This window comes from Lycorma delicatula, chromosome 12 (assembly GCF_047948215.1).
Source record: "Lycorma delicatula isolate Av1 chromosome 12, ASM4794821v1, whole genome shotgun sequence".
NCBI lineage: Eukaryota > Metazoa > Arthropoda > Insecta > Hemiptera > Fulgoridae > Lycorma > Lycorma delicatula.
Genome location: NC_134466.1, coordinates 17,337,886 through 17,365,565, shown reverse-complemented (window position 1 = coordinate 17,365,565; position 27,680 = coordinate 17,337,886). Strand labels below are relative to the sequence as shown.

At 29.5% G+C, this 27,680-nt stretch overlaps 1 protein-coding gene across 1 annotated transcript; it reads left to right on the top strand.

The window, feature by feature from the left end:
- The first annotated feature begins 136 nt into the window (after window positions 1-136).
- On the top strand, window positions 137-26,192 carry shams (glucoside xylosyltransferase 1 shams). The gene is made up of 8 exons (XM_075380665.1): window positions 137-682; window positions 11,896-12,061; window positions 14,796-14,927; window positions 16,574-16,766; window positions 17,497-17,646; window positions 20,549-20,721; window positions 21,509-21,699; window positions 24,502-26,192. The coding sequence occupies exons 1-7, from the start codon at window positions 465-467 to the stop codon at window positions 21,692-21,694; spliced, it is 1,218 nt and encodes a 405-aa protein (XP_075236780.1). The 5' UTR covers window positions 137-464; the 3' UTR covers window positions 21,695-21,699; window positions 24,502-26,192.
- The last annotated feature ends 1,488 nt before the right edge of the window (window positions 26,193-27,680 follow it).

Here is a 27,680-nt window from a genome sequence, read left to right as displayed (position 1 = left end):
AAGTTACATTAACTTTCGTAATTACATTATGAAAAAGATTAAATGTAAATTTCGCGCTATCAATACGATAGTTGAACAGAACTTACAATTCAATTAATAGTATTGTACACGGAGAAAAGAATCGATAAAAATTAAATAATGAAACGTCGACTATAATTTCAGGAGAAAGATCTAGGCATTTTTTTAATTTGGAAATTCTGTCAGCTTGTAATTCTCTTATAATAAAATTTCTCTCATCTTTATTTTATCTCCTAGATACATATTATTTCTACTAAATTACTTATATTCTGAAGGAAAACTGAAAGAGGAAAACTATCGATACATATTGTTTATACCTGAATGATTAGTATGAACTGTTTTTGTTGAAAAGATTCGATCGTTTTGTGTACAATATTATAACAAGTGATTTTACAGGAATGCCGTATTATATTATGAATTTTTGACAAAGTTTTGTATTTTTAACTATGAAGTTAAAGCATAGATGGTTATTTTTTATAGTATTTATTTTAGCGATTGTGTATTTTGTTTACTATTTTCATGATTTTGTACATAACCATAATAAACAAATACTGGGTATAGTAGGATTTACAATAAATAATTACAATGTTACTTCAAAACGAGCTTATTTTAAAAGTCATTCGTTCACCAAAAATAATATACAAAAACTACCCATTATTGAAATGTAAGTAGTTAAATTATTTTATCTGTTGAATAAATTTATACATTTGAATTAAATTCGTTATTAATGATTGTAATTGTGTTTAATACATTTTTCATTGTGTTTATTATGGTTTAAATGCGTAATAAATAATGTGATCACAAACTAAACCATTTTAAATTGTAACTAACATTTTTAATATAACCATTTAAAATGGTTATATTTAAAACCATATTTAAGACCATTTAAAATGGTCTTATATTTAGTGGATTAAATATAATCTAATCAAGTATCAATGCCTTCCGTTGGTTGAGTACCTTTCAGACATATTCTGTTGTTAATGCTGTCAACTGAAGCATTTTTATTACTGATTGTGTAACACCTGTATTTTAAGAATTTTTAATAACATAGATAGCGTAATGTTTTTAGACAATATCAACATTTTCAATTCATTCAAAAACACACCCAATATGTAATGTACTATAAAATAATATGACGTGTTTTGTGATACTGATGTGTTCTTTGCTTTGTGTGTGTATTTACATGTAAATTTGGCAAACTACTATCATGTAGTTTAATTAATGTATTCTGTTAATTATTGCCATAGTATTGTATTATTGTCATCAGTCTGACTAGCTTTTTTTAATTATCCATTACTTTTTATTATGTGCTAATCTTTTGTCTCTGTATAATATTAGTACATTCTTAGTTACACGTTTAATGTATTAAATCTCTCTATATTAACTATCTTTCTTCATAGTTAAAGCATTAATGCATGGCCATCCAACCTGGTTTGACTTGCAAGATTATTGTAATTTAAATAGGTTTAGTTTAAGAATAAATTATATTTTCATAAAAAAAAGATTTTTTTTATTTGTAAGTTCAGAAGTTAAGTAAATTTAATTTCTAAATACTAATGACAGTTTTGTATTACTGATAGAAATTTTTAAATAAAATGAAATTAGTTGCAGTAGTTTACAGTAAGTTGTGTAACAGTAAAAGGGTGGAAAATGTTTTGTTAATTTGCTTAATTTCTTATAGAATGCGCTTTGCCATTCTGACACTTAATATTTTGATATGCCATATCTGGTAAGTGGTGTAATTTATGAAATGTTTTAAATTAAAATGACTGCTGTTGGAAAAAAATTATCATTACCTTAGAACTAATAATGGTGAATTTGCTGATGAAATAAATTACTTTAAGATGCAGTAATTTTTGAAAAAAATTATGGCTTAGATGAACACTGATTGTGTGAAGTTACGTATTATGCTTGGACCTGTTCCATTTCAAACAGAGGGTAGAATAATTTTTACATATAATTTTACAAATAATTTTTACATAAGGTGTTTTATAACATAAGGTAATTCTGAACAATTATTTGATCACCTAAAATTTTTTTCATATTTTATTATACCGTAGTAGATCTGATTAGGATCAGGAAAACACACGATCTATATGTCAGAAAGCAGGTCGGGATAGCAGGTGACCCATGCATTCAAAGTCCACACCACATTATGAGTACTGTAGTCAATTAGCAATCAGTTTTGTGAGTTATTATGACCTTTTCAGATGTTAATCCATTCTGTAGAGAGAGGTTAGAGTTAGAGTATTGTGGAGAGAGGACTAAACAGTTTTAATAGTTTTCAAGAGTCAGACTAAATCAATTGATGATGCTCTTCATAAGATGATTAATTACCCATTGCACACATGGCTAATACTATTTAATATGTGGTGTAGTTTCTCTGTTTATGTAGTGACTATATTTACATTTAAAATAAATTTGGCTATGTGTCCAATGAGATTGTCATTATTTATGTGTGACTATGTTAATTATACTTTGTAATTTATCCATAACCACTCTTCACAAATGTTTAACTTTAACCCTAACCTCTTTCCACAATGAATTTGCACTTGTACACATCTTCACAGTTCACAAAACTGATAGCTAGTTGACTAAAGTACTGATATTGTAGAATGGACTTTGACCTTACATAGGTCGCCAGCGTCCAAATCTTCTTTGTGATATTTAGATCTTAGGTTTTCCTGTTCCTAAGCATACCTATATAGTAATCTTCATTAAAGTATGAAGAAAATTGAAGTTGATCTAATAATAATTGAAGTATCATGGCAGTTTTTTAGGCTCTAAATTATGTTTACTTACAGCTAAACTTTCTTACTGATAACAGTAAGAAAGTTCTTAATGGTTACAGTTGTGCATTTCACAAATGCATCAGAAAATAATACCTAAAAAATAATGTAATTAAATAAATTCATTTTTCAAACATTGTTTACTGTATTGCAAATTGTAATTTAAAATTACAAAAATTTACTTTGATCATGACTTTAACTTTTTAAAAATCAGTTGAAAATTACTGACGGTCTACTACAACCAAATAAACCTCAATTTGGTATTGACTTAAAAAGGAAATTTTTGAGAAAATTTGATATTTTTTTTTTACTTTTTAGGATAGTTTATTTAAATATATTTCATTTTCTGTTAAGTTTTTATTCCCTTTTAGTTTTATTTTTATTTAAACCATGCATTTAAATGTTTTATATTTTGGGCTACAAAAATGGAGCCCATATTAAAACAGAAATGAAAATATAAGAAACCTCGTTTTAATAAAAAGAAAGATTAGAAATTATATAAATTGGCAACTTAAAATGAGGTCAGGTTAAAGTTTTCAACTATTATCTTAGTTTTTCAACCGGTTTTTACACAAAAATATATGAAACATCAAAATGATAGGTTTTTATCATTACATTATACCGATCTAATTAAAAGCACAAAAATTTGAATTTGTTATTAGCTTTGTAAAATATATTCACTGAAAAGTATGTGAAAACATTTGCAACGGGACACCAGATGAACTGACACTATAAAATAATGAATCTTGAAAAAACAAATTTTAAATTGTCCATTTGGGTCCAGTGTTGTTGTTATGCTTATAAAAAACTACAGTTTTAGAATAACTCTTTTTTGAAGTTTATTAAAAGTATATTTGATATATATTGTTATATTAAAACCACCAGATTGCATTTGATTGCATTTGTTATCAATAAATTATAAGTTTGAAATACTATAATCACTAAATCTGTATATCTGGGAAAAGAACAATCTAATGTTATATCTGTCCTTTTAAATATTGGCACAAATTTATTTTATAATGCTTAATTTTATTCTCTAAGCTAAACGTTTTCAGAAGCTCTGTTTTTCAGAGTTGCCAGTTATGTGAAAAAGATTAAGATGCGTCTGCAGGGCAATTCCAAGTGATTATGAACTTGGAGAACTTTACAAATATAATAAAAATTATTGTGAAAAAATTAAATTCTTCTAAGATTGTGATGAACCATTTTAATTCAAATCATTTGATATTCAATAAAAAACCTCATGTTTTACTATACTGTTTGTGATTGCTTTCCCCGTCTTTTCAACAAAATTTAGGTCTTTCTATGTATATTCAATTTATTTTTCATGTTGGCAACTAAAGATTTGACAACCATATCGTTTTTTTTTTAATGGGTCATTTCCATGACTAGTGGACCAGGGGTCCCCAGTTGACCATCTCCAAACTTCATCAAATTTTTCGTGGACATTTGCGGTGGTCTTAATTGCCATTTTACCAAATTGTAGCTCTATATCTGCTATTACTGATGTCCTGTGATATCTTGAAAAAGGGGTAGTTACTGGTAGTTCGCACATACATGAAAAAAATTCTAACTTTTAAGAGTTTTATTGCAAGTTAACACTTTATGCTGAATTCAAATATGTTATTTACAAGTTTCTTTTAGCACCTGGTTTTGAGATAATGGTTGAAATTCAACTAAAAAGTTGTTGCGACATTCTGTAAGTTAAAAACTCTGAAAAAGGGCATAATTGTGAATAACATCCTAAAGTTTCAAAGCAACTGGGAGCCTATTTCAGGAGATATTCATCATCAAATTTGGTCAAACATTTTTTAGCTTGATTTTTGACCTATCTTTGAAAGTTTATATCTCGGGTATCTTCTAAGATTTTGTTACTTTTATAATAGTTAAAAAGAGCTACTTTAAACTACAAAATCAAAACATTTTATTTTTTAACTCATAGTTTATAAGTGGCAGAAAAACAGTTGAAAGATAATGCATCTTTCACATAGGGAGCAAGTTTTCCGTAGTGCTTATGGAAGTAAATACTCCCTTGTAGAAAGTAATTTTTTATTGAGTATCATCCATTTTGCTACCTGTTAATACAAAATTTCATTAACTGTACCTTGTCCATATTGAATGCAGAGGAAACTGTCAACTAATTGTATCTGTTAAGGCAAGCATAATTTTTTTAAATATTTATTACACATGCAAAAAAATACTTAAATCATAAACAAAATGAAATATAGTTTTAGTAGCAATAACAGAGTGCAATAAAGTATTACAATATTATATAACACAGTAGCTTCAAAATAAAATAAAAATATCCTAAAGTAGTCAGAAATTTTTGGCACAATACTTTTAATTTCACTTCAGCGTAATTTGTTTCTCAATCATAGACTGGATGTATTATGGATGGATACATATGTTGTCATCCTGATGATGGTGCTTCAAGAGTAGCAAAAACGTGCTGTTCTGGAAAAGGGCAAGTGTCCTTTCTAGGAGGCCAATGATAAGAATGAGCTGCACCATCTGGGTGAATAAAACTAATGAGTGCATCATGTTCTACAAAAGATATACCACATATATTTCCAATCCACCAAGTATTGTCATACATACAAGCGACATATTGACCTGATTGCAAGCGGTTAAGTGATATGCTTTGAGTAGGTTTATCAGTTTCATAAACTTGAGCTTTAAATATTGAAGTATCATTTAAGATTCTCCTGACTTTGATTTTAGCTTTGCTAACTGGCTAAAACTGGTGGTTCTCTCTTGTTCCAGCAATTGTGTGGCCACTATTAAACCAGCTTCCCTGTTTGGTCGGATTGTTTCAACTTCTTTTCTTGGAATAAAAAAGAACCTAATTCCTGGTAGATTTTCGTTAAATTCTAATAAGTCGCTTTCTGTCAATATCAATATCTGGTTTTCTATAGGTCACTGAAGACTGGCACTTGCTGCTAATCATTTTGTAGTACCTCCAATTCCATTACACTCTGTGACTACTACCAAAGAAGTTCCATCTGTTATCCCAAAGTCTTCTTCATGGTGGCACAAATTGATAAAATTCTTGAAATTGTTTTGAGCAGCTGAACCATCACTAAGTAGTGTTTATGTTTTATTTCAGTCACTGACTTCAAATATATTTGATCAGTTCAGTCAGAAATATATGAACAGCAGTGATATCATGGTGCAGACAATCATTGATCTTGCAAATGCTAAGATTCTGAAGCTTGTTTTTATTGTAATAAACAATGAATGGATGCAGTGTAGCTTGACTGTTTTTCCAATGGAATTCATCAGCTGTTTTCTGAATACTCCAGCTAATGGCCAGTCTCAAAATCTGAACTTTTTGTGGGTGATCTGAGATCAAAAGTTTGGCTTTGAGTTCTTCAACCAGGATATCCAGATCTTTACATCCTTGACACTGCTTACTCTTTAATGTTACATTACATCAGTAACACTCAAACCAGCAGCAGCAGCTGCTGCTGCTGTATTAGCAATAGCATCTTATGCTCTTCTTACCTTCTGCTTCAGGTAGCCTTTTGAATCTCATTTGCTGATATATTTAAGCTTCATAGGAGATATTCCAAATGGTGACAGTGAAGTATCCGTTCTTCCAGAAGCCTCTAGCATATTCATATCACTAGATTCTGATTCTGGCTGATCTCTTTGAGCATATTCTTGCCTACATTGTGGGCATAACTTTTGACTTGGCTTGAAATAATTTGTTAAAGCTTTTAATTGGTCAGCAGAATCAATGTCAATAGGTCACAATCCTTTTCTGGCTTTGTGCAACTCTTTTTCAAATGAATTACAGCAGTCCTTCTGTAGGAATTCAAACTTCCGTCGGCAAAACAGCTTTATGATAGTAACATATGGCAGATAAGATATGTCAAGGGTAACATATGTCAGCATCTTCATTAAAGCTAATTCCAGATAACCACTGTAAAAGTTCTTTGTCCATTGCTGATAGGTCTTTCACAGGCAACAAAAAAACTTTTCCATAATTAAATGTTACAAAGACTTGTGACATTCAGAGCCACCAGGCTTACCAAAATGGCAGGAGCCAAGAACTTCACTCATTTTAAAACAATTCCAAGCATAGTTGGAGATAATAATAAATGTCACAACTGATTATAGAAGTTATTCACTAACAACTATGCTAATTCACAAAAAGTTGATGCTTATGGTACCCTCTCTTCAAAATAAATAACATTCTAGAATGTTCTGAATTTTTTTGTAGAATGTTTCTGAATTTTCTGTAAAATGGAGTTTTCCAGAACATTCTATAAATTTCTAGAACATTTTAGAAAGTGAATTTTTTCAGATCAGCCTAGAAAGTTCTATAATAGTCCAAAATTTTATGGAACACTGCAGATTTTTTTCAAGCTAAGATACTGTAAATTTTAGAACATTCTTTAAAAAAATCTAATGATACTCTGAAGCATTGAATTTTTTTCCATCTTCCGCTGTTTTAATTGAAATGTACACAAATTAAAAATCTGTCACGTAAAAAAGATTAATTATCTTTGAAAGGCTTTGTTATGTACTATAATATATGGGTCGTAAAACAAAATGCATGGATTATGTTTTTTTTAAATCTGCCCTTCCACCTATTATAAAACTAACAAAATCTGAGAAGATGTACCTGAGATAAACCTTTGAAGATGGACCAAAAATCATATTAAAAAATTTTTTATCAAATTTAGCGATGGATTTCTCCTGACATAAAATTCCAATTGCTTTGAAACTGCAGGGCCTTGTACATAATTATACCCTTTTTCAAATTAAAAAATCTCATTGTGATTAAAGAATTAGATAAGGGAATATATAAGCTCAAACTTTGACTTCCAAAATGTTGCGACAAATTTTTGGCTGAATTTTTGTTGCTGTATCTCAAAATCAGGTTTCAAAAGAAACTTGTGACTTACATATTTGGCTATAGCATGAAAAGTTAACCAACAGTACCAAAATATGATTCTGTATCATTATTATTGCTGTTAAAATTGTTAGTCAATTTTTACATGTGTCCACAAACTATAAGTAAGTACCCCTTTTTCAAGAGGCCACAAAAAAATCAGCCATAGCTGATAGAGCTACAATTTGGTAAAAATGGCATTTCAGACCATGAAGAACCTCCGCTAAAAATTGGATGATATTTGGAGATGGTTAACTGGGGACAATTTTCAAAACTGGACCACTTGACATGGAATGATCCAAACGAGAAATTAATTTTAGCTGATGAAAAGCATCATCGGTAGCACGTAAAAATACCTGACTGGTTTAGAATTTTCTAAGCAAAAGGTAACAAATAGGTAGCTTTTCTACCATGAAGATTGCAAAGAAATTCCTAGAATTCACTTTCTCAAGTAAAGGGTTAGTGTACTGTGTATTTAAAAAAAAATTCAGACCCCCTATTAAAGAAATTTTAAACATTGAATAATTTTTTGCTTTAATCATTTGGAAGCAAGCTCAAGAATCAATTTCCTAAAGTACATTTTCCAAATACTGTTCTTGACAACACATTTTTATTTAGAAACATTACTTTGCGAGGGCTGTTCATATCGCTTCTATTTTTGTTGAAAAAATGATAAAAAATAAAAATTATTATTTTAAAAATCTATATAGAATGTTTTTTTCAAATATTTTAGTTATTATAAAATAATTTAATCAGTTAGACCTTAATGAAAAATAAATGAGATGAAATACGTTTTTCTCTTGTAATCTTTTTACAACTTTTGTATCTTAAATGCACAAAAATTATTTTGAACCTCTATTAACCATAAGTGATATAGGTTTTACATTTAAAAATTATATTGTTTTCTATTATGTTTGATTAAAAAAAAGGAAGTTTTTTGATGAGATATTATCTGTTAATGAAGTAGAATTTAATAAATTAGTATTATTAAAAAAAAAAAAACTACGTTAGCTATCGACTAATTAAAATTAATCGATATGATTGTTTTTTTTTTTTTTAATTTTGGTTGATTATAAGTTGTATCTGGCTTATCCGAACTAATTATCAAAATGTTAGTAAATTAATATATCAACTCTGTAATATCTTTGTGAAATGTAAATGCTGTGATTTTTCAGAGTATTTTGTTTTAGATCTTTGTGTGGGAAGAAATTATTTGTTTTATTGTAGTAACAATAATAATAATAATAATTTGCTTTTTACCAGTAAATTATTGCCTGAATGACTTTTCTAACAAAATCTATAGAAATAGATTTGTAGATTAACTTTACACAAGCATTTATGATTAATTCATGGCATCTGGTAAAGTTTTACTATAATTTCTTTTTTCACTAATTTAATCAGTAGTGCATTAAATAACAGACATTCAAAATACAACATTGAGTATTTTAAATTCTATTGATGTAAACAGTAATTAGGAGAAATTGAAGTAAATCTGTTACTGATTTTAGAACTAATGTTTTCATCATTCTCTTATGTGCCGTGTAGTGATGATGTGTTTATGTGCCGTGTAGCAGGATGCCTATCCTATCCTACTATAGGACATTTGTCTGTGTGTGTGTGTGTCTGTCCCCCTTAGCTTAGCACCGGAATGTACCAATCACTAGCGGAAAATCCTGATTCTATAGTACATGTCTCGTGGTGGTTAGGTTATATTATATTACTTGTTATATTATTATATATTGATATATATGCGAAATGTATATTAATAATATATTTTTTTATTTATGTTATAAAATTTTTGATAACCATTATTTGATTTTTATTTAACTGTTATTAAAAATTAGGCACTAGAATGTACTGATAACTAGCGGAAAATCCCGATTCGTTAGTATTAATTTCTAGAGTTAAATTTCTAATTTAACTTTAGTTATTTAAATTTTCATCATTAAAAAAAAAAATATTTTTATATAAGAGTTAATCAATTTTGGACACCTAATAATTCCATTCCAAGGTGCCGCCCACCAGAGCAACCTGCCCGGAGGGCATGCCTACTCCCATAAGTACCTCTGCAGCTAGTCTTTTTACTAAATCAGATCAAAAAAAAAGTTTTTTTATCCTTTGCAAACTTCTCTCTTTATGTTAAGTTTTTTTCTAGGTGTTTTTCCCATTCTATCTTTCATATTTATTTCTTCAATTTGTTTTATTGTTCATTCATATTGTGTAATCGTACCATTTTCTTACAATTTCTTCAACCGGTGATGTTTATCCTTCAGCATTACACTTTTTAAATTCCATATTTTTGCACATTTAAGTCTATTCCTGCATTCTTTATTATTTTTTTCTAGCATTCTGCTGCATGAGATAGTACTGGGACAAACATGGATATTTATGATTTTATTTTTGTCTTATTTGTTACTTCTCTTTTTCCTTTTAGGATGTTACAAAGTTGGTGATACACTGTACTTGTCTTGTGTACTTTATTTTTCATCAATCTTCCAATCACTACTTATGTATGATTTTGAGATATTGAGTTTGTTTACTTTCTCGTCTTACTTTACTTGTTTACCGTCCTGTTCTATCTGCAGTTTTTCATCTACTTAACTGATTCCCATTACTTTACTTTTTGTATTGTTTAGTTCCATATATATATATATATTTTTTTTTTTTCTTGATAATATTGCCACATAAGCTTGAAGCTTGTGTGTGGGATTTATCTTTCAAAATAGTTGCCCGGTTTATCACTCTTTGTTGCAGCTTCTCAATGTCTATTCCTTATTAAAACAAATTATAGAATATAACAAACATTACACGACGGTCGAGCTTATATTCCAATATGCAGCCCTTGTTTGGTTTGTATTTGATGATTTCATTCGTAGAAATTACAAACGGGATCTTTTAGTATTCTTGTTTCAGTTCATTTTTTATTCCCATTGTTGAATTTATTTTTCCATTTATCCATGTACTGTTATAAATACATATTTTTAATTACTTGAAATATATTTATTAAAAATTTCACTGTTTCTGTAATACTTGCTTAGTTATTACTTTAGTTTAGCGTTTGAGTCTAAAAAGTATGTTTTAGATTTCTTTGATGGTTTTACTGATAGCTTTGGGAACAATATGGTGATTAAATTACTATTTAGTCTGAAAGCTGCTTATTCATACATTATTATTGTTGTTTAGAGTTTTTATTCTATTTTCAATAATTTTTGTGTGTATTTTTAAATTAATCTTTATTTGTAAAAGTTCACACCAGGAATTAAGTTTTTTACATTTTACAACTAATCACTTTAAATTTACATATATACTAATATGAACAAAACTAAAAAATTATAACACTTGCTGCTTGTAATTTTTTGTTTACATAAGTGCTTTCAAAGTAATCACTATTTCATCAGATATATCAAAAAACATTTTATATTAAAATAGAAAAGAAGGATGTTTCATCATCAAAATCAATAAATAAATGGTAATTTTAAATGAAAAAAGAGTTCAAATTCATAAACAAATATAATTTTATATATATATTTTTTTAGTTTTTTATGTATTATGTAATTTATTTGTTTTTTATCAATATTAAATATTTATTTTAATATTTCATTCGCCATATTTTTGTTTTTCCTTCTAAATATTTTCTATTTCATTATATTGTTGTGGCTATCTCAGGACCAGTTTTGAACTCATTAGCCTGTATAAAATTTCTTTAATAATTCAGAGATTTAATGTTACATTGAATATATACTTAAATTTTCCTCAGAAAAATTATTTAAGCATTCTTATTTTCCTGATAGATTTCAATGTAGAGGAAAGACGTATCACACATCCAGTATCGTAAATCTAAAATGTTTTGAGAAAAATTCTAGTTCAAGTTTTGAACTGCAAAATAAAATGCATACCCTTACTCAATTTCAGTAATATTTTGCAGTTACATTTCTTAAGATGCTTATGATTTACAATAGTATTTATATAGGAAAGAGCACAAATTTCTGAATCGTTTGATATAAAGATCTCAGTTTCATGAAAATCTGATTTTCAACGCTATTTTATTGGGTGATGGTATTTTACCAACGTTATAAGGTAGTTTTTTTTTGTTAATTAATATATTTATTATCGTTACATAAATAGCAGAACTAAAAAGTTTAATTGTAAAAATTCTAAAATTTGTCTTATTTTATTTTTATATTTTAGGGTGCGAAATGAAGAAATTGTCTTAGGAGTTGTTGTGTGTGGAGATAGGTTAACAGAGACATTAACGATGTTAAAATCAGCCATATTATTTAATATGTATACCGATCATGGGTTACGTATTGTAATTGTAACTGAAGATAAACTTAATCAGAATTTTAGTGAAAAGGTAATTTACTAATTTTGAGTGTCAGCAGTATTGTAAATACTTGTATTATATTATTTATTCTGTATAATGAAAAATTTATTCTTCCATGTAAATTATTTATACACTGCTTGTTAGGTTTAGTGAAGTTGGAACTACTAAAATGTACATACATGGTGGTTTGCTAATGATTGGTAATTCTAGCTGTTGGCATTCGTGCGCTTCAGAGATTGTTAATAGCCCTCTTGGAAGGAATGAAAAAGTGTGGAATAAAAATAAATAAAGGAAAACTAAAATAATGTAGGGATACAACAAAGAGGGTTTAGTGGTAAGGACAAGTGAAGGAAGAATTGAAAAAGTGAATAATTACAAATATGAGGATGATGGTAGAGGACTGGAAGAATGCGATGGAAGTAAAAGGAAAAGTAGTAATGGGAAAGGAAGCTTTCAGTAAGAAGAGGATATTATGGTGTGGTAAAAGTCTGGAGTTAGAATTAAAGTAAAGGTTAGACAAATTTTATGTACATAAGTTGTACAGAAGTGAAACACAAACGATAAGGAAGAGGGAAAGGAACTAGGTTGAAGCTTTTGAGATGTGAGTTTGGAGAAGGATGGATAAAGTGAGTATTGAGGAAGTAATGAATACGATTGAAAGAGAAAGGGCGCTTATGCAGAAAGTACACAAAAGAAAAGGAAACTAGTTAGGAATGTAGTTGTAGGAAGTGGAATCTTGACAATTGAACTGGAAGGGCCAGTAAAAAGAATAAAGGAAGCGAGGAAGAAGAAGGATAATAAGTGAGGTGAGGTTTGGAAACTAGAAGATGAAGGAGAAGACTTTTGGAGAAATGGATAGAGACAGCATAAGGGTGTTGATATTCTAAGTTTCTTCTATCTTTTGAAACATTTCTGGAACTTTTATTTCTAAACACTGCACAGTTTGATTAGGAAATTTTCCGTTATTTTGATAATCGACTGAAAATGTCAACCTTTTAACTGTTTTAGTAATAAAAAATATTTCACTGGTTTAGATAAGGCGACTAAGAAGATGTAGAATGACTGTTGTCCTATGGTTTGTCAAAAACTGACCGATTAATAGTGAATTGTGCACAGGCAGATTGTCTTCATGGAAAATCCATTGTTTTGACTTATGAGCTTCAGCCCCGTTTTTCTGACAGCTTCAGGAGGATATTTCATTACTTTAAGGTAATACTCCTTATTCTTTATTTCATCTTCTAAAAAAGATTCACAGTGAACAATGCTCTCACAGTTGAAAAAGAACTGTCAGCATAACTAAATTTGACTGCATCTGTCTTGGTTTTATCTATCTCAAGGGACCTTTTTGTTAAGAACAAATGAATTCATTCCTTTTGCAACAATTTCATCAGTATTGCTTATTGACAGTCGGGCTGGATAATGATCATAATCTTTGAAATGTTTGCAGTACTCATACGTTTGAATCTGGCTTAAAGTTTCACCACATACTGTTGTAACATTTCAGATGTTTTCGTAAAGAATTTTCACAGTTTAACACAAAATTTCACATTGATTTATTCCTTATAAAAATTATTCATTTTAAATTCAATAAAACTGAAATGGTATGCGTAAAACTTGTCAATACAAGCAAGTATGGTGTCATAAATAAATAAAATATTTCATTGTGATTTTCACTGTCTGCTATCCAATGTTGCCTCTAGGTCACAGCATATTTTTAATTCCGTTAGTAGTGCTATCTGTTATACAATGTAAAAAGTTTGTGAATTTTACATACTAAATGTTTCATCTTAGTGGAAAAGTTAACGCGCGTAATATCCTGATCTGGAAGTCAGAAAATCCCCATGAACTTACTTTGTGAAGGGGCTCTCCAAAATTAAGTGATTTCTAACAATATCCTGATGCAAGTTTATGGGCTGTTCATTTTTTATTGAAGCAAGCGTAATAGGAGTACTTATTTGGATGTACTGCAAACACAGCTCTTTCCTCATCTGCAAGATGAACCAGAAAATTTTATTTGGCATGGTGGTGTGCCTCATTACCATCATAACTTGTATTGACCCGGTTGAATGATTTTTTCCTCGACTTCTGAATCGGTCGGCATGGACTCGATGACAGAGCTTGTTTACGGTGGCTTTCAAGGTCACTTTATCTGACTCCACATGATTTTTTTCCTTTGGGGTTTTATAAAGGATCTTATATATGTACCTGAACTATTTACTAATCAACCTGACTTGAGGAAAAGAATTGAGGTAGCCATCGCTTCTGTTATTTCAAACATGCTGGTTGAAGTATGGGATAAATTCCCCTATCGGTTGTGTGCCATGTGAGGAAAGATGCTTAAATTGAACAATTGTTGGAAAAAACTGTAAGAGTTACTCTTTTATTTTATTTGTAATTCATTAATGATAATTAAAGTTAAGATATATTAAATAATTTTTTAAAAATCTTGCATTTATGCAGAAGGGAAAAACTTTTGTTTATCAGTTTACAAAAATGGGTTTACTCGTGTTTAAAAAAAAATTAACATATTATTTTCCCTTATCAGTTGCCAATGCCCTTTGACTTTCAATTATCAAAGTTAAGACTCTTTTGGTGTGACTGATCCTTGGTACGTGACTATTAAAAAAAATCTTAAAATAATTAATGTGTTTCTTCTTTTTTTTTTTAATTTACATTTTTGAAATGATATATCAAATATTTCTTAGTTTTAATTACTTTACGAATTCATTTGTATAGTTATTCTTGTTTTATACCTAATGTTTAGCTTGGAGAATGGAAGGCTTTAACTAATAATTCGTTTGAATTTGAATTACATGGTTTGTTATTTCCAACACAGTATGGTGATGAGTGGAAAACATTGTTTAAACCATGTGCTGCTCAGCGTCTCTTTTTACCTGTAAGTATTATTAGCATATACACTTTTAAAAGTAATTACATGGAAGTTATATTGTATGCATTTTGAAATGATTTTATTTAGTCTTTATAACATTCTTTTTCATTTTTTAAACCGATTCTACTGATTATTAAATGATAATAAATTCTTAATCTCCAAGGTATGTGGCAGTTCTTCTGCCTTTCCACTAGAAGTTTGGAATGAAATCTTAATCAAGCGCAGCATTATTTCATGTACTAAATATGTTCATTTCAATTTCCAAACGCAACTCATAAGCTTATTTGGTGAATTAGTCTTATGAAACACACACACATGCGCGCATGCATGTATGTGTGTGAATATATATATATATATATATATAATGACCCTTTTGTGTACTTGTACATACACAGTCCTCAAAATAAAACTTAAAATATAATACACCATAAAATACATTATTCTACCCTAATTGTAATCCAGTTGCAAAAATTAATATTCATTCTGTAAATTAAATTGCAGAATAACATTCACTGTAGAAAGTTTTTGTAGACATTTAAGTATCGTTAATTAATTTAAACTGGCAGTGTAAATAATTTTTATTGAAATACATTTGTAAAATACAGTTGGCCTCACTTTTACAGTTACATTAGAGATTTTTGAAAATTGATATTTGATTAGTTGTTGTAAATTACTAGTTGTCATAACAGCGCAGAATATCTGTGTTTCATTTAACGTAAATTGTTGATAAAGCATCATAGAACTTGTTATTATTGCTTTTGCCAACTGTGAGAGGTATACCGTGATTTTTTTTTTTTTTTTTAGTAGAAGGAAACAACACTAATGACTGTTGCATTTATGGTAATATTATTATGAGTGATATGAAAGGTTGTTACAGAGATTTGAGTATTTTTCTGATGTATGCCCTCCCAAACATATTGTACACTTCACAAGTTATTTTACTTGAGAAATTTAAACGAGTAATTTTTAACCTTTCTCCCTGTATGGCCTGGACCTGGTGCTGTGGAGTGACTACCATTTCTTCACCAAAAAAATGCAGGAAACCTGGACATCAGAGTATATATGCATGTGAGCATACACACACACACACACACAAATTATATATATATATATATATTTAAACAACTTTGTTAATTATGGAATATTGCAGTACTGCATATTTTTCTGTTATATTTTCAAAATGGTTCTGAAAGTCAATTTTCATCAGGACCTTCATAATGAAAATCAGTAAATTAGACAGATGAAGTAAGAATGTTACCTTTTCTGAAAGTACTGATATTCAGTATACATGTACTCTCTGTTTTCATAATAAAGAAGTTACTTAATACAGCTAAATGTTACTTTGCGTTTGTTGGCTTGACATGCTAAGGTGTAACAGTACGTGATTTGTTGAAAAGTAATTGTGTAAGCTACTTTATTTTCACTGGTATTCCTGGAATAAGATGTTTGTTTCCTTTTTTTAACTTGGATATCATTTCAAGTGTGACTTGTGTCTAATATTTAATTGTACGTGACATTACATTCAAATTTTGATATGGTACTAAAGAGAGCAGTACTATAAAGTGTATTCCCAATTCAAGGATTTCATTAAAAATAAAGGTTATTGTATTCATCATACATGATGTTACATAATTACAATTTTTTTTTTCCAGACATTGTTACCGCATCTAGATAAAATGTTATATGTAGATACAGATGTAATATTTTTAGCACCGTTGACTGAAGTATGGGACCATTTTAATTTAATGAATTCAACACAGATGGCGGCGTTATCACCTGAACATGAAGATCCAAATATTGGGTGGTATAATCGTTTTGCAAGACATCCGTACTATGGAAAAATGGGTGAGGATCTTAATATGTACAAATTTCCATTTTACATTGTTTTGGTTCTTCCTTCTCTTTTTCTTGCTTTTTATTTTTGTCATTAATGCGTTGGGTTGGGTGGTGAATCGTATAGCCCCTTTCCTTATGTTATTTTCTCCTTAAATCATTCCTAGACATCCATATCTCCGTTTCTTCTTATCTTTCCATACCTCATCTAACCATGTTTCCTGGAATTTTCTTTAATTAATATTTAAAGATTTATCTTTTAATATTTATTTATACATCCACTATCTATTCTTAAAAAAAAAATCCATGTTTGCTTTCAGGTTTTTGATTTAGTATTTGAATCTCTGCTATTGAAATATTTATTTGAAAATGTTCTGCTTCCATCAATGGGGTTTCTACATTTCTTAAAATAAAATTTATTTGAAAGTAGAAAATATGGCATGAAACATAACTATATAATCTTTTCTTGATAAATCATTAAAGAAATTTTTTAAATTGGCAAATGTAAGTTTAGTTGCAGTTAGCCAAGAATCTGCTAAATCACAAATGTATAATTTGTATAAATTAATTAAATTGTGTTATAATTTGCCACAAATTATAATTATTTTAGTAGAAATATATTAGAATCTTGTTTTTCATGTCTTAAATTCCATCATACATATATATATATATATATATATATATATATACAGAATTGGTTGTTTGTAAATTATTCTAATTATATTAATTTACTGTTTTATAGGTGTTAATTCTGGTGTTATGTTGATGCATTTATATCGTATGAGACAGTTTGGTTGGGTTAAATATTTGGCGCCTATTTATAAAGAGTTCAGGCTTAAGTTAACATGGGGCGATCAGGATATCATTAATATATTCTTCCATTTCCATCCAGGTAAGTATTTATATTTTATTAAATTTATTTACTTTCTGTTAAATAAGTCACACCTTGCTGAAAAGGATTGAAAAGAATTTTTCTTTTTTGCATAGGCAGTTTTAAAACTGCTTTCTTTTATTATACCCGATATAAATTTATTTTAATTCTTTTTTTAGTCTTTTGAATGGGAATCTTTCTTATTTTGCTTGTCTTCTACAAAAATGGTTGCTTATCTTGAGTTAAAATGCCGATCTCTGTGGCAGAGTGGTAGCGTCTTGGTCTTTCATCCAGAAGTTGTGGGTTTGAATCCCAGTTAAGCAGACACTTATGATTGTGTGGTAGCACATATTGTTTGTTCACAATTACTCTCCCAGCTGCTTAATGGGAAAGTATATACATCGGTAAAAAAAAGTTGTTCTTTTTTATATTTTATACCTTAGGAGACATTTAAAATAAAATTAACAAAAAATAGATTTAAATAAATTGTAAATAATCTGCAAAAAAATTATCCCAATGCTTACAAGTCCAAAAAATTTGTTTTTGTCTGACAGGACATATATGTGTATGTATATTGGCCTGGTCTTATAACTCTGGACCTCATTAACCGATTTTCTTCAAACCTTGGAAGATAGGGGGAAAACTACGTTCAGGAGAAAAGAATATCTTAAATTTTTCCCAAAATTAGAAGTGGTGGGGGTGTGTTAGCCAAAATAAAATATAAAATCTTTAGAGGGACATTCTTTACTAAAGATTAAGTCTTTTATCAAGATCACAGATTACCAAATATTTTTATTTAATAATCACTCCCTTCTGAAAAAAATAACTATTTTCCTTCTTTTTTCTTTTTAACTCCACCACGCTTTTTATACTGCTGGTCACAAGTCCGCGGCCTTGTCATGCAAGTGGTGGGCAAGAAGGAGTGGGAGTATCAACCTCATTAAAAAACCTGTCAGCCTTGGGTCAATTTATCCGGGTCCAGATTGTAACACCCTGTTATAGGCCCACAGCCTACAGTACCAGGTGAAAACTGGCCAATGGGTGTCTTGAAGGTGGATGAAGAAATTCCCAATAGCAGAGAGGGTAGAAGAGCCTAGAGAGTAAATCTGAAGAAAATCCAGGTTAGGATGTGCTGTGTGGCTGTGGTGGAAGCAAACCTCCTAGGAGAAGGGAATTAAGAAAACTAACATCCCCTGGTCTTCCAGGTTGGGGGTCTTGCGTCAGTCCAACTCCCCAGCCATGTAAAAAATTTATTGTTAGGAAATCAGGAAACAAACCTGAAAATATACAAGACTTATGGAGAATTAAATGGAGTACAAGTATGAATGTGAATAAGGGATTACAGAAAAAAGGTAAGGACTGGAGATTGGCAACATGGGGTGTGAGAATGATGTCGGCACAGGAGAGGATGAGGGAGGTGGCATCAGAGCTGATTCGTGTTAGGATGGATGTGGTGGCGCTGCAGGAGATAAGATGCAAGATGGTGCAGTAATAAACAGATTGATAAAAAGGATTTCTCTATATTGTACAGCAGAAGGGTTGGCAGGACATGTTATGGTGCGACTGGTTTCTTTATCAGTAAAGAAATGAAAAGAAGGTTGTTACTTTCGAACCAGTGTCAGAAAAGTTTGTATAATCAGGCTGAGTGGTGTATTTAGAAATGTTCCTTAATGTCTGTGTATGCAGTGGTGATACTGGAGAACTTGAATGCTAAGGTGAGGAGAGAGCCTTCGATAAGGTCTGTTGCAGATCTGTTCTCTGCATGAGGAGTCAAGTAATGATAGTTTCTTATATTGGCTCAATGTGCAGAATATAATAGGATGTTAGTTAAGAGCATAGGATTTCCTATGCTTTCTTTCTTTCTTTTTCTTGTTTAGCCTCCGGTAACTACTGTTTAGATAATACTTCAGAGGATGAATGAGGATGTTATGTATGAGTGTGAATGAAGTGTAGTCTTGTACATTCTCAGTTCGAGCATACCTGAGATGTGTGGTTAATTGAAACCCAACCACCAAAGAACACCGGTATCCACGACCTAGTATTCAAATCCGTGTAAAAATTACCGGCTTTACTAGGACTTGAACGCTGGAACTCTTGACTTCCAAATCAGCTGATTTGGGAAGACGTGTTCACCACTAGACCAACCCGGTGGCTTAAATGGATATACCTAGGAACTTGGAAAGTCACACAGGAGATTTTAGATGCCCATAGCTTTTTATGCCAGTATTAAGTTAAGTTACGCCTCTTATCAAGAGCAACTAAGATGAACCTAATGAAACTCTAGTACAGTCTGTGGTTTGTTATTGTTCTGAAGCATGGGTGTGTTAACAATAGATGATTGACAAATTGATGCTGAGAATTTTTGAAAGAAAGATAATGAGAAGAATCAATGGACTGATCTTTGAGAATGGAGAGTGAAAAATAATTTTGAAATTAATGATTACTGGAAAATGAAGATAGAAGATTCATTAAATCAGGAAGAATTAGATGTGTCGGTAATGTGGCAAGAATGGGAAAGGAGGGGATGACAGAAAGGATATTGAGGGGAAACATTGTTCAATAGAAGAAGAAAAGGAAGACCATGGAATAGATAGATGGATGATGTGAAACTTAACTTCAAGACGCTTGGCATTTTCAATTGGAGAAGACAGGCAGAGAATTGAGATAGATAGATGGGAGGGCTATGTTCAGGAAGCCAGGAGTCACATTGGCCTTTAGCACGTAGGAGTAAAAAAAAATTTTTTTTTTAGCTATATGTTGCTTCAGAAAAGGAATTGATGGGAGTTTGTTGCATTTATATTTTCTACATACATTTTAGAACCAGATAATGAAAATTCACTCAGTATTTTAACATTTAATGCTTCTAAACTTGTGTTAAAAAAATTATTTTAATAGTTAGTTTTCTCTTTTTTTACTTTCACAGAAAGATTACTAGTGTATTCATGTATACATAATTATAGAACTGACCATTGTATGTACCTAAGTACATGCCCGCCTGCTGAACGTGATGGTGTAGTTGTTGTACACGGATCACGTAGTTCTTTTCATGGTGAGAAACAGCCTGCATTTCGTGCCATTTATAGAGCAATGGAAGAGGTGAGAATATTTATATCCGTTCTTTTTTTCATTTATCTTTTGCGTAATTGATGTACTTTTAAACGTTTACGATGTAATAATTTAGAAATAAATTATTTTAGGAAAACTATTTATGTACTTTTTCTTTTTTGAGAGGAAAAGAAATGGGTACCATTAACAATATGCAGATACCGTTGTGAGAGGGGTGTTCAAAGAACAACAGTATTATTTTACTGTAATAAGTTTAACAAAAAAAAGTTTATATTTTCCTCTCATTAATTAATTTGATTAATATTATTGTATAAAACTATTCGCTTTAAAATGATCGATTTTGAAGACAACATAAGGAATAGGCTTATAATACTGTCATTATATAACTCAAATTTCTTGATGGGTCGGTAAATCTAATCTGCTTTGGGAGTACAAGAGTTAAAATGGATGGGTCACTCGTCTAATTAATGTTTTGTAATTGGTATAAAAAGTTTAGAGAGAACAGAAGTAGCACAGCGGTTGAGCAGGCTCTGACCAACTGTCTGCTGCTATAAGCAACCTATATCAATGAAAGCAACTGCAAGACAATAAGAGAAATTGAAAATGAAACTGGCATAACAAAAACAACTGTGCCGCATTTTAATGGAACACCTGCACAAAATAAAGTTTGCAGCGTGATGTGTAATGCACCAAGAAAGTGTTACTGCTATATACTTTGATTTGTTGTATAAATAAATTTTCATTGAACTGTGATAAACTGTGTATTAATTTTGAGACAATCTCTGAAAATAATATGTATATATTACTTTTATTGCAGTATCAGCTGATGACAGATGCCTATGAGAATTTGCTGCTTCCAATGAAAAGTTACCTCGATCAAACATCACACACAAATTGTGGAAAGTTAAGACATGTATTTACTAAACATATGTATGTTACAATTACACCTGCACCTATTCCTGCATTACCGGCAGTTGATGAAGATGATAATAACAATAGATGACAATGGTAATCTATTAATTTTCATTTTAATAATATTAATACTTAATATTTGCTATTTGCTGCCACCTTAATTAATTATTAATCGATTGAATATTGTTAGTAATCGGTTGTGATTTTAAGTATAAAATTATTAATTGTTTCATTTATAGTTAAAATCATAAAATTCCTTTTTTTATTTGTAACTCGTTCAATTTGTAATCTTAATCATTGGGACATTTATCTATATATGTTTATTGATATCGATTGGTCTTTTTTTGTGTAGTAGTGTTATTTCCTGTCTAATTTAATAATGTTTAATTGGTGGGTTGATCATCATCGATCATTTGTCATTTGTTCCTCTTCATCTACCTTTTTTCTTTCATCTCTTACTCCTTGGCTAAGTATCATGAAAATTGTATCAGCCATTGTCTTGACACAATCTATGGTATCATATTAATACACTTTTTTAGAGCTAATGAGATAGCTCCTTCTTTATTGGGCTATAAAGTATCCTTGTGATACTGTCCAGGAACTTTTTTTTACCTTTGAATTGGAAAAAGATAAACTAATAATTATTTCAAAGTATGAATAAAACTTTAATGTACATTTACATAACTAATTAATAACTTTTTTTGGTATTATCTCTCTCTCTCTTTCTCTTTCTCTGTCACTCCTTTATCTGTTTTCTTTATTTCGAAAGTTGTTTTTTATTATTAGTGACATTATTTTTACGTTGATATATTATAATCCCAGAAATTGTACTCATTTTTTGTTGTTAAAGATTTTATGATTTAATTGTTTTTAGCAGATTAAGCTAATCAACATGAAGTATTAATTTTGAAACATGTCTTTATTACTTTTATTAAACATACCTTAGCCCGCATTTTATTACAATACAGTCCATCACAGCTTAGAGTCCCATCCTGTTGCATTAGGGTCATCATGTTTATCAATAGTACAGATTATTTTTTTTTCAGTCATCAGTTAATTTATTGGTTTGAAATTATTCTCCATTTATTTCTGTTTGACATAATACAAAAAAAAAAATTGTTAATCAGATCTAATGTGTGTGTTAATTAATTTTGCATAAAGATTTTTGGGTTACTCAAATCATGTTTGTTATTGTATCGCTATTCTTCAGGGGGTGTTTCATTTTCTTGGTTAGACTTTTGCTAAGCAAGTATGTAGCTGTACTCCAGAGGTCTTCTGCAATTTCTGAGTTAAACTTCAAAGTTCTGGTTTTGTTTAATAAAGGCTTAAGTTTCTCAGACACATCCTGATGCTGTGGTGTTACACGGTTATGTTTCCAGTACAGTGCCTACTTCACAAGTCCAGGTTAAATTTTTTTTTCATTAAATAATTTCATGAGTTTGTGACAAGGTTTTTCCCCTTTTCTTTTTTGTTATGTTAAATATTATCAAAAACTTTCAATTTTCCTTATAACAGGTGAAGATGAGTTTAAGTGAATTAACTAATCCAAAAAAAATCAATATGACTTTTCAGTCCTTTATTCCAAAAATTTGGTGAAATGGGCCAACAAGATTTCAATGAATAATTTCAAGCGTTTGATTAGTGTTGTTGTTTTTTAATGATAATTTTTTTGGATGCATATAACTCACATACTTAGTTTGAAAAATTTTAATTTCTTAAAATGAAAAACCTAAAAATCACTATTTTAATGGCTGGATGCTGATACAGGATATTTTGACTTAAATTTTCTGTTTTCAGAGTAAATTGATTGAGCAAGGATTATTTTTGAATACTTCTTCTTTTTAAATAACCCCAATGAAAAAATCCATATAAGTGGGGGGGGGGGGGGAGGCAATATAGATCATAGGAAACTAGTTTCTCCCGTAAGAACTCTCACAGAAGCAACATTGCATTATTCGCTGTGTAAGCTGTTGCACACTGCTGCTGCAAACAGCAAATTGCGTTCATCTAGCATCGTCATGAATTGATTGTAATCTGCTGGTAGTGTTCAGATGTTACTATTTCTGTGAAAAATATTGGACTCTGTATTCTTTTCTAAGAATATTTTCACTAAATCCCAATATTTTTTTAATGTAATGTAGTTTGGTGAAAAACTTGATCGTTCATTGAACTCAAGTGTCAGTTGTTTACATAGCCACTTAGGTAAAACTGTGCCTCATCACTGAAGAAAATGTTAACCAAGTTTCAAATATTGCTGTGAACAAACACTTAAACTGCTTACAATAATTGAGTCTTTTCCATGATTGGATTTTTACAGTCGCTAAATGATTTGAGTACAATAACGACATAATTTTAATTTCTTTGAGCTTTTGCGGAAACTCCTATATAATATTCCAATCCACTGAAATAACCTAGCTTTCTTATTGACTTTTGACATGTTCTGTATTTCTTTTTTGTAATCTTCGTTCTATTCTCTCTTCTGGTCTTCTTGTGTTATGTAAATATTGGAAATTAAGTTTCATGCGAAGATTTCTCATGAAAGTTTTCTTTAAAAATAAAAAAATATTTTACTTATGCAAATTTATCATTCATTTAAACAAATATTTTTAAATTTTGACACATAGTTTATACCAAGAATTGGTTATTATTACTTAATAAAATGCAATCTAATAAATATTTTTTTTTATACTTTAAAAAATTAATGATTTTTTTTTTTATGGGCGTACAAAACAAAATCCATTAATATTCTAACATATGCAAAAAAATCATTTTATTTGACGGCATTTATTTTGAAGATTAATGAAGCTCAATAAATAACCATGGTAGTTCATGTGATTTTTTATATTCTATTGTTTTTTTATATATTGTAGATTTAAAATTTGTTTTCATTGTTTATAGAATACCAGTATTAAGAATATGGATTCAAGTAATGGAATTTTCACCATCTTTTTTAATCGTGATTGATTTTATTGTATGTAATTTTTAATTCATATTTGTTCACTATGAACGCATTTAATCTTTATAAAATGAATATTTAATAAACTTGTGTTTTATATAATATACATCATAAAATATTTGCACTTTTGTATACCGAATGGTTTTTTTTTTAAGTTTTCATTTTAGTGATTAGAAGAGAAGGAAAAAAATTGATGTACTTTGAAAAGAATATTTTAGAAAAACTTGTTTTTTTAAGGGGAAAAGAAGTATTATCTTGTGGTAGACATTTGACAGGTCGTATCAAGGTCAGCTACATTTTTTAAATGAAGACCCATTTAATTTTTAGAGGATTGTTGCTTTATAAAAAAAAAATTTAACTTTTTAACTTATAAGCTATTATTTTATTTAGCATTTCATTTCCAAAGTATTAGATATTCTAAAAATAAAATCTCTCCTTGATTATAATATTAAATATTTATTTTAAAAATATTAAATGAAGTTTTATAACATTACTAAAAGTAATATGTAGTTTTTTCAAGATTTTTTGTATTTAAAATAGAAAATAAAAAAAAAGTTTCAAATTTGTTTTATACAGTAAGAAATGAATAAAAAAAATGCATTTTAATTTAATAGAGATGCATATAGCATGGCTCAATGAAATAGAAAGAACATTTTGTTATGTCATCATCCATTTGTGTCCTGCCTGGTGGCAGGTCCCTCATGTCACCACCATCACCATCCATCCCTATCCCAAGCCTTCTTTTTTTGTCCCCTGTAACTTCAATCTTCACTTCATCTAATAACTTCATTCTTCTTCGTTTCCTTTCTTCCTTTATTGAGCCTTTGGTCAAATTGTCAGGGTTCCACTTCTCTAACCACATGTCTTAACCAGTTTCCTTTTTTTTTTTTAATGCCCTATTATGTATCTGGATTCAAGTAATGGAATTTTAACCGTACTTTTTTTACTTTTTTGGTTTTATTATATCCAATTCTTTATTGTATTCAATTTCATTACATTGCATGCATTTTCAAAATAGGACTTATGCAGGAAGTAATTTTTATAAAGATGCAAGATTTGCAGCATTTTTTTTATCATATAAGGGCAGATTTTCTTTATGGTCCCCTGTATTTTTAACTACTATAAAATTTAATAAAATAACTTTATAAAAAATGTAATAGCTTTAAAAGATTCTCAAAAAAATATTACTTTCATTAAAATGTTGATCTTTTGAACTGATGCCTGATTAAGGTTTAGGAAGTTTTAATTAGATTCGGTTCTGACCTCAAAGATTTTAAGTTTAAGATAGAATTTAGTAGTAGTATTATTTTTACTTTGAGTATTTTTTAAAGTTCATTTTATTAAAAACAGAATTTGTTTGAAATATTTTTCCTATTTCAGAAATGTTTATTATTATGTATTTATATGAGGAAACAATTTTAATAAAAACACTTGATATGTTTCATTTTGCATTTATGTTATTTATACATGATATTGTACAAATTTTCATATTGCAAAGAGATTATTACATCAACTGTGAAACTTTTATGTACAACAATATTTTATGAAATAAATTAATTAATTCTACATATATATATATATATATATATTAAACAAATAGTTTTAATACATTTTTTGAGTTTTATATTTTAATCGCAATAAATATTATAATTTTTTTCAAGTATTTTCTTTCCCTAGTGTTGTGTTAAATAAAATAAAACATGAATTAGCATAATTTCCCACAAGACTTAATAAGTTTCTGGAATGAATTGAATAAAGGAATTAACCTGTCAGCTAACCTACTGTTGATTTGTGTATTAGATACTATAAAACATAGTGTAATATAAAAATTTCTTGCAGAGAAAAATCAGAAACATACAAAGTAACTATGAAGACATAGAAGTAATAAGAAACACTGCTTCAAGGAAAAAATGTTCCAAGAATGAGCATGCAAAATGAAAATTTATCTAATCTCTAATGTAACTTTGAGTAGTACTGTACTACTTTCCTTCAAAATAGATCTCATGTGCAGCAGTACGTGGTTCCCAGCACTTTGGAGCCGCCCTATATTTTAAATGAATCAAGCATCTTTTGTAAATCACTCCGGGTCTACTATATGGTGTCAAAATAACACAATGCTTTGTCTTGTGTTTTATCTTAGGAAAGAGGAAATACTACAAGAGAACAAATTTAATGAGTTTATCCAAAAATTTCATACATTTTATAAGCTATGTGAGTCAGAGCATTGTTGAGAAGCAGCATCCAGAATTGCTTTCAATCACAGTACAAGCGTTTACATTCTTGCTTAGGGATCTCAAAATGTTATGGTAGAATTTGGAATCGATAGTGTGACTTCCTAGAGATGAATTCACAGCTTATAAAACCCTGCTAATATTAAAGAAAATGACAACCATCCTTATTGCTTTATTGCCGTAGGACTTTTGAATCATTTCAAAGTTCCTCATTTCAGATTTTTTAGCAGAATTTGATATTGTTTCTCTGTATTAGTTTTTATTGAAATCACGGATTCACCCGTGAATGTGGTGAAATATGTATGGATAATGCAGACCCTCAGTGTACATATGGATTATGTATTATCACCTGGCATGGTGACTCACATTAGAGTTACAGCTTACCATTGATATGCACACTTTCCTGAGCTGTAGAACGCGCAGTATAAATATTTTTTTACAGGATCAATGCAGGAATTTTTAAATTCATCTTTTATGTACTGTTTTGTACTATACTGTAATTAAAATTGTATTTTAATTGCATGATGTATACTAACTAAATTTAATTATTTCATACAAAAACTCTAAATCATAGGTCTAAATTTTAAGTAAATCTTTTTGTACAGTTTTGGAGTTTAATTTTGTATTCCATTACTATAACATTTAATCGGTTAACAAAACAGTCAACTCTCAATTATTATGTATTAAAAATAATATTATTTACAAACAATTTTCTATGTATTACATTAACAAAATAAAAATAAACAAGATTTATATATATGAGAAGGGATGGACAAAGTGTAATGTAAACTGGAGTGTAACAAGAGAACAAAGTGTTGTACAAAACAATAGGTGCTGCCATCTCTTGTAAGTTCTTTTCCCTACTACTACATTCCAAAACTTGTTGACCC

What these genes read in the sequence shown, in the direction of transcription:
- shams (XM_075380665.1), top strand. Translation starts at nt 465, where the DNA reads ATGAAGTTAAAGCATAGATGGTTATTTTTTATAGTATTTATTTTAGCG. An exon ending in AAACTACCCATTATTGAAAT is followed by an intron (nt 683 to 11,895) that starts GTAAGTAGTTAA and finishes TTTATATTTTAG; the next exon opens with GGTGCGAAATGAAGAAATTG. An exon ending in ATTCTTCCATTTCCATCCAG is followed by an intron (nt 17,647 to 20,548) that starts GTAAGTATTTAT and finishes TTACTTTCACAG; the next exon opens with AAAGATTACTAGTGTATTCA.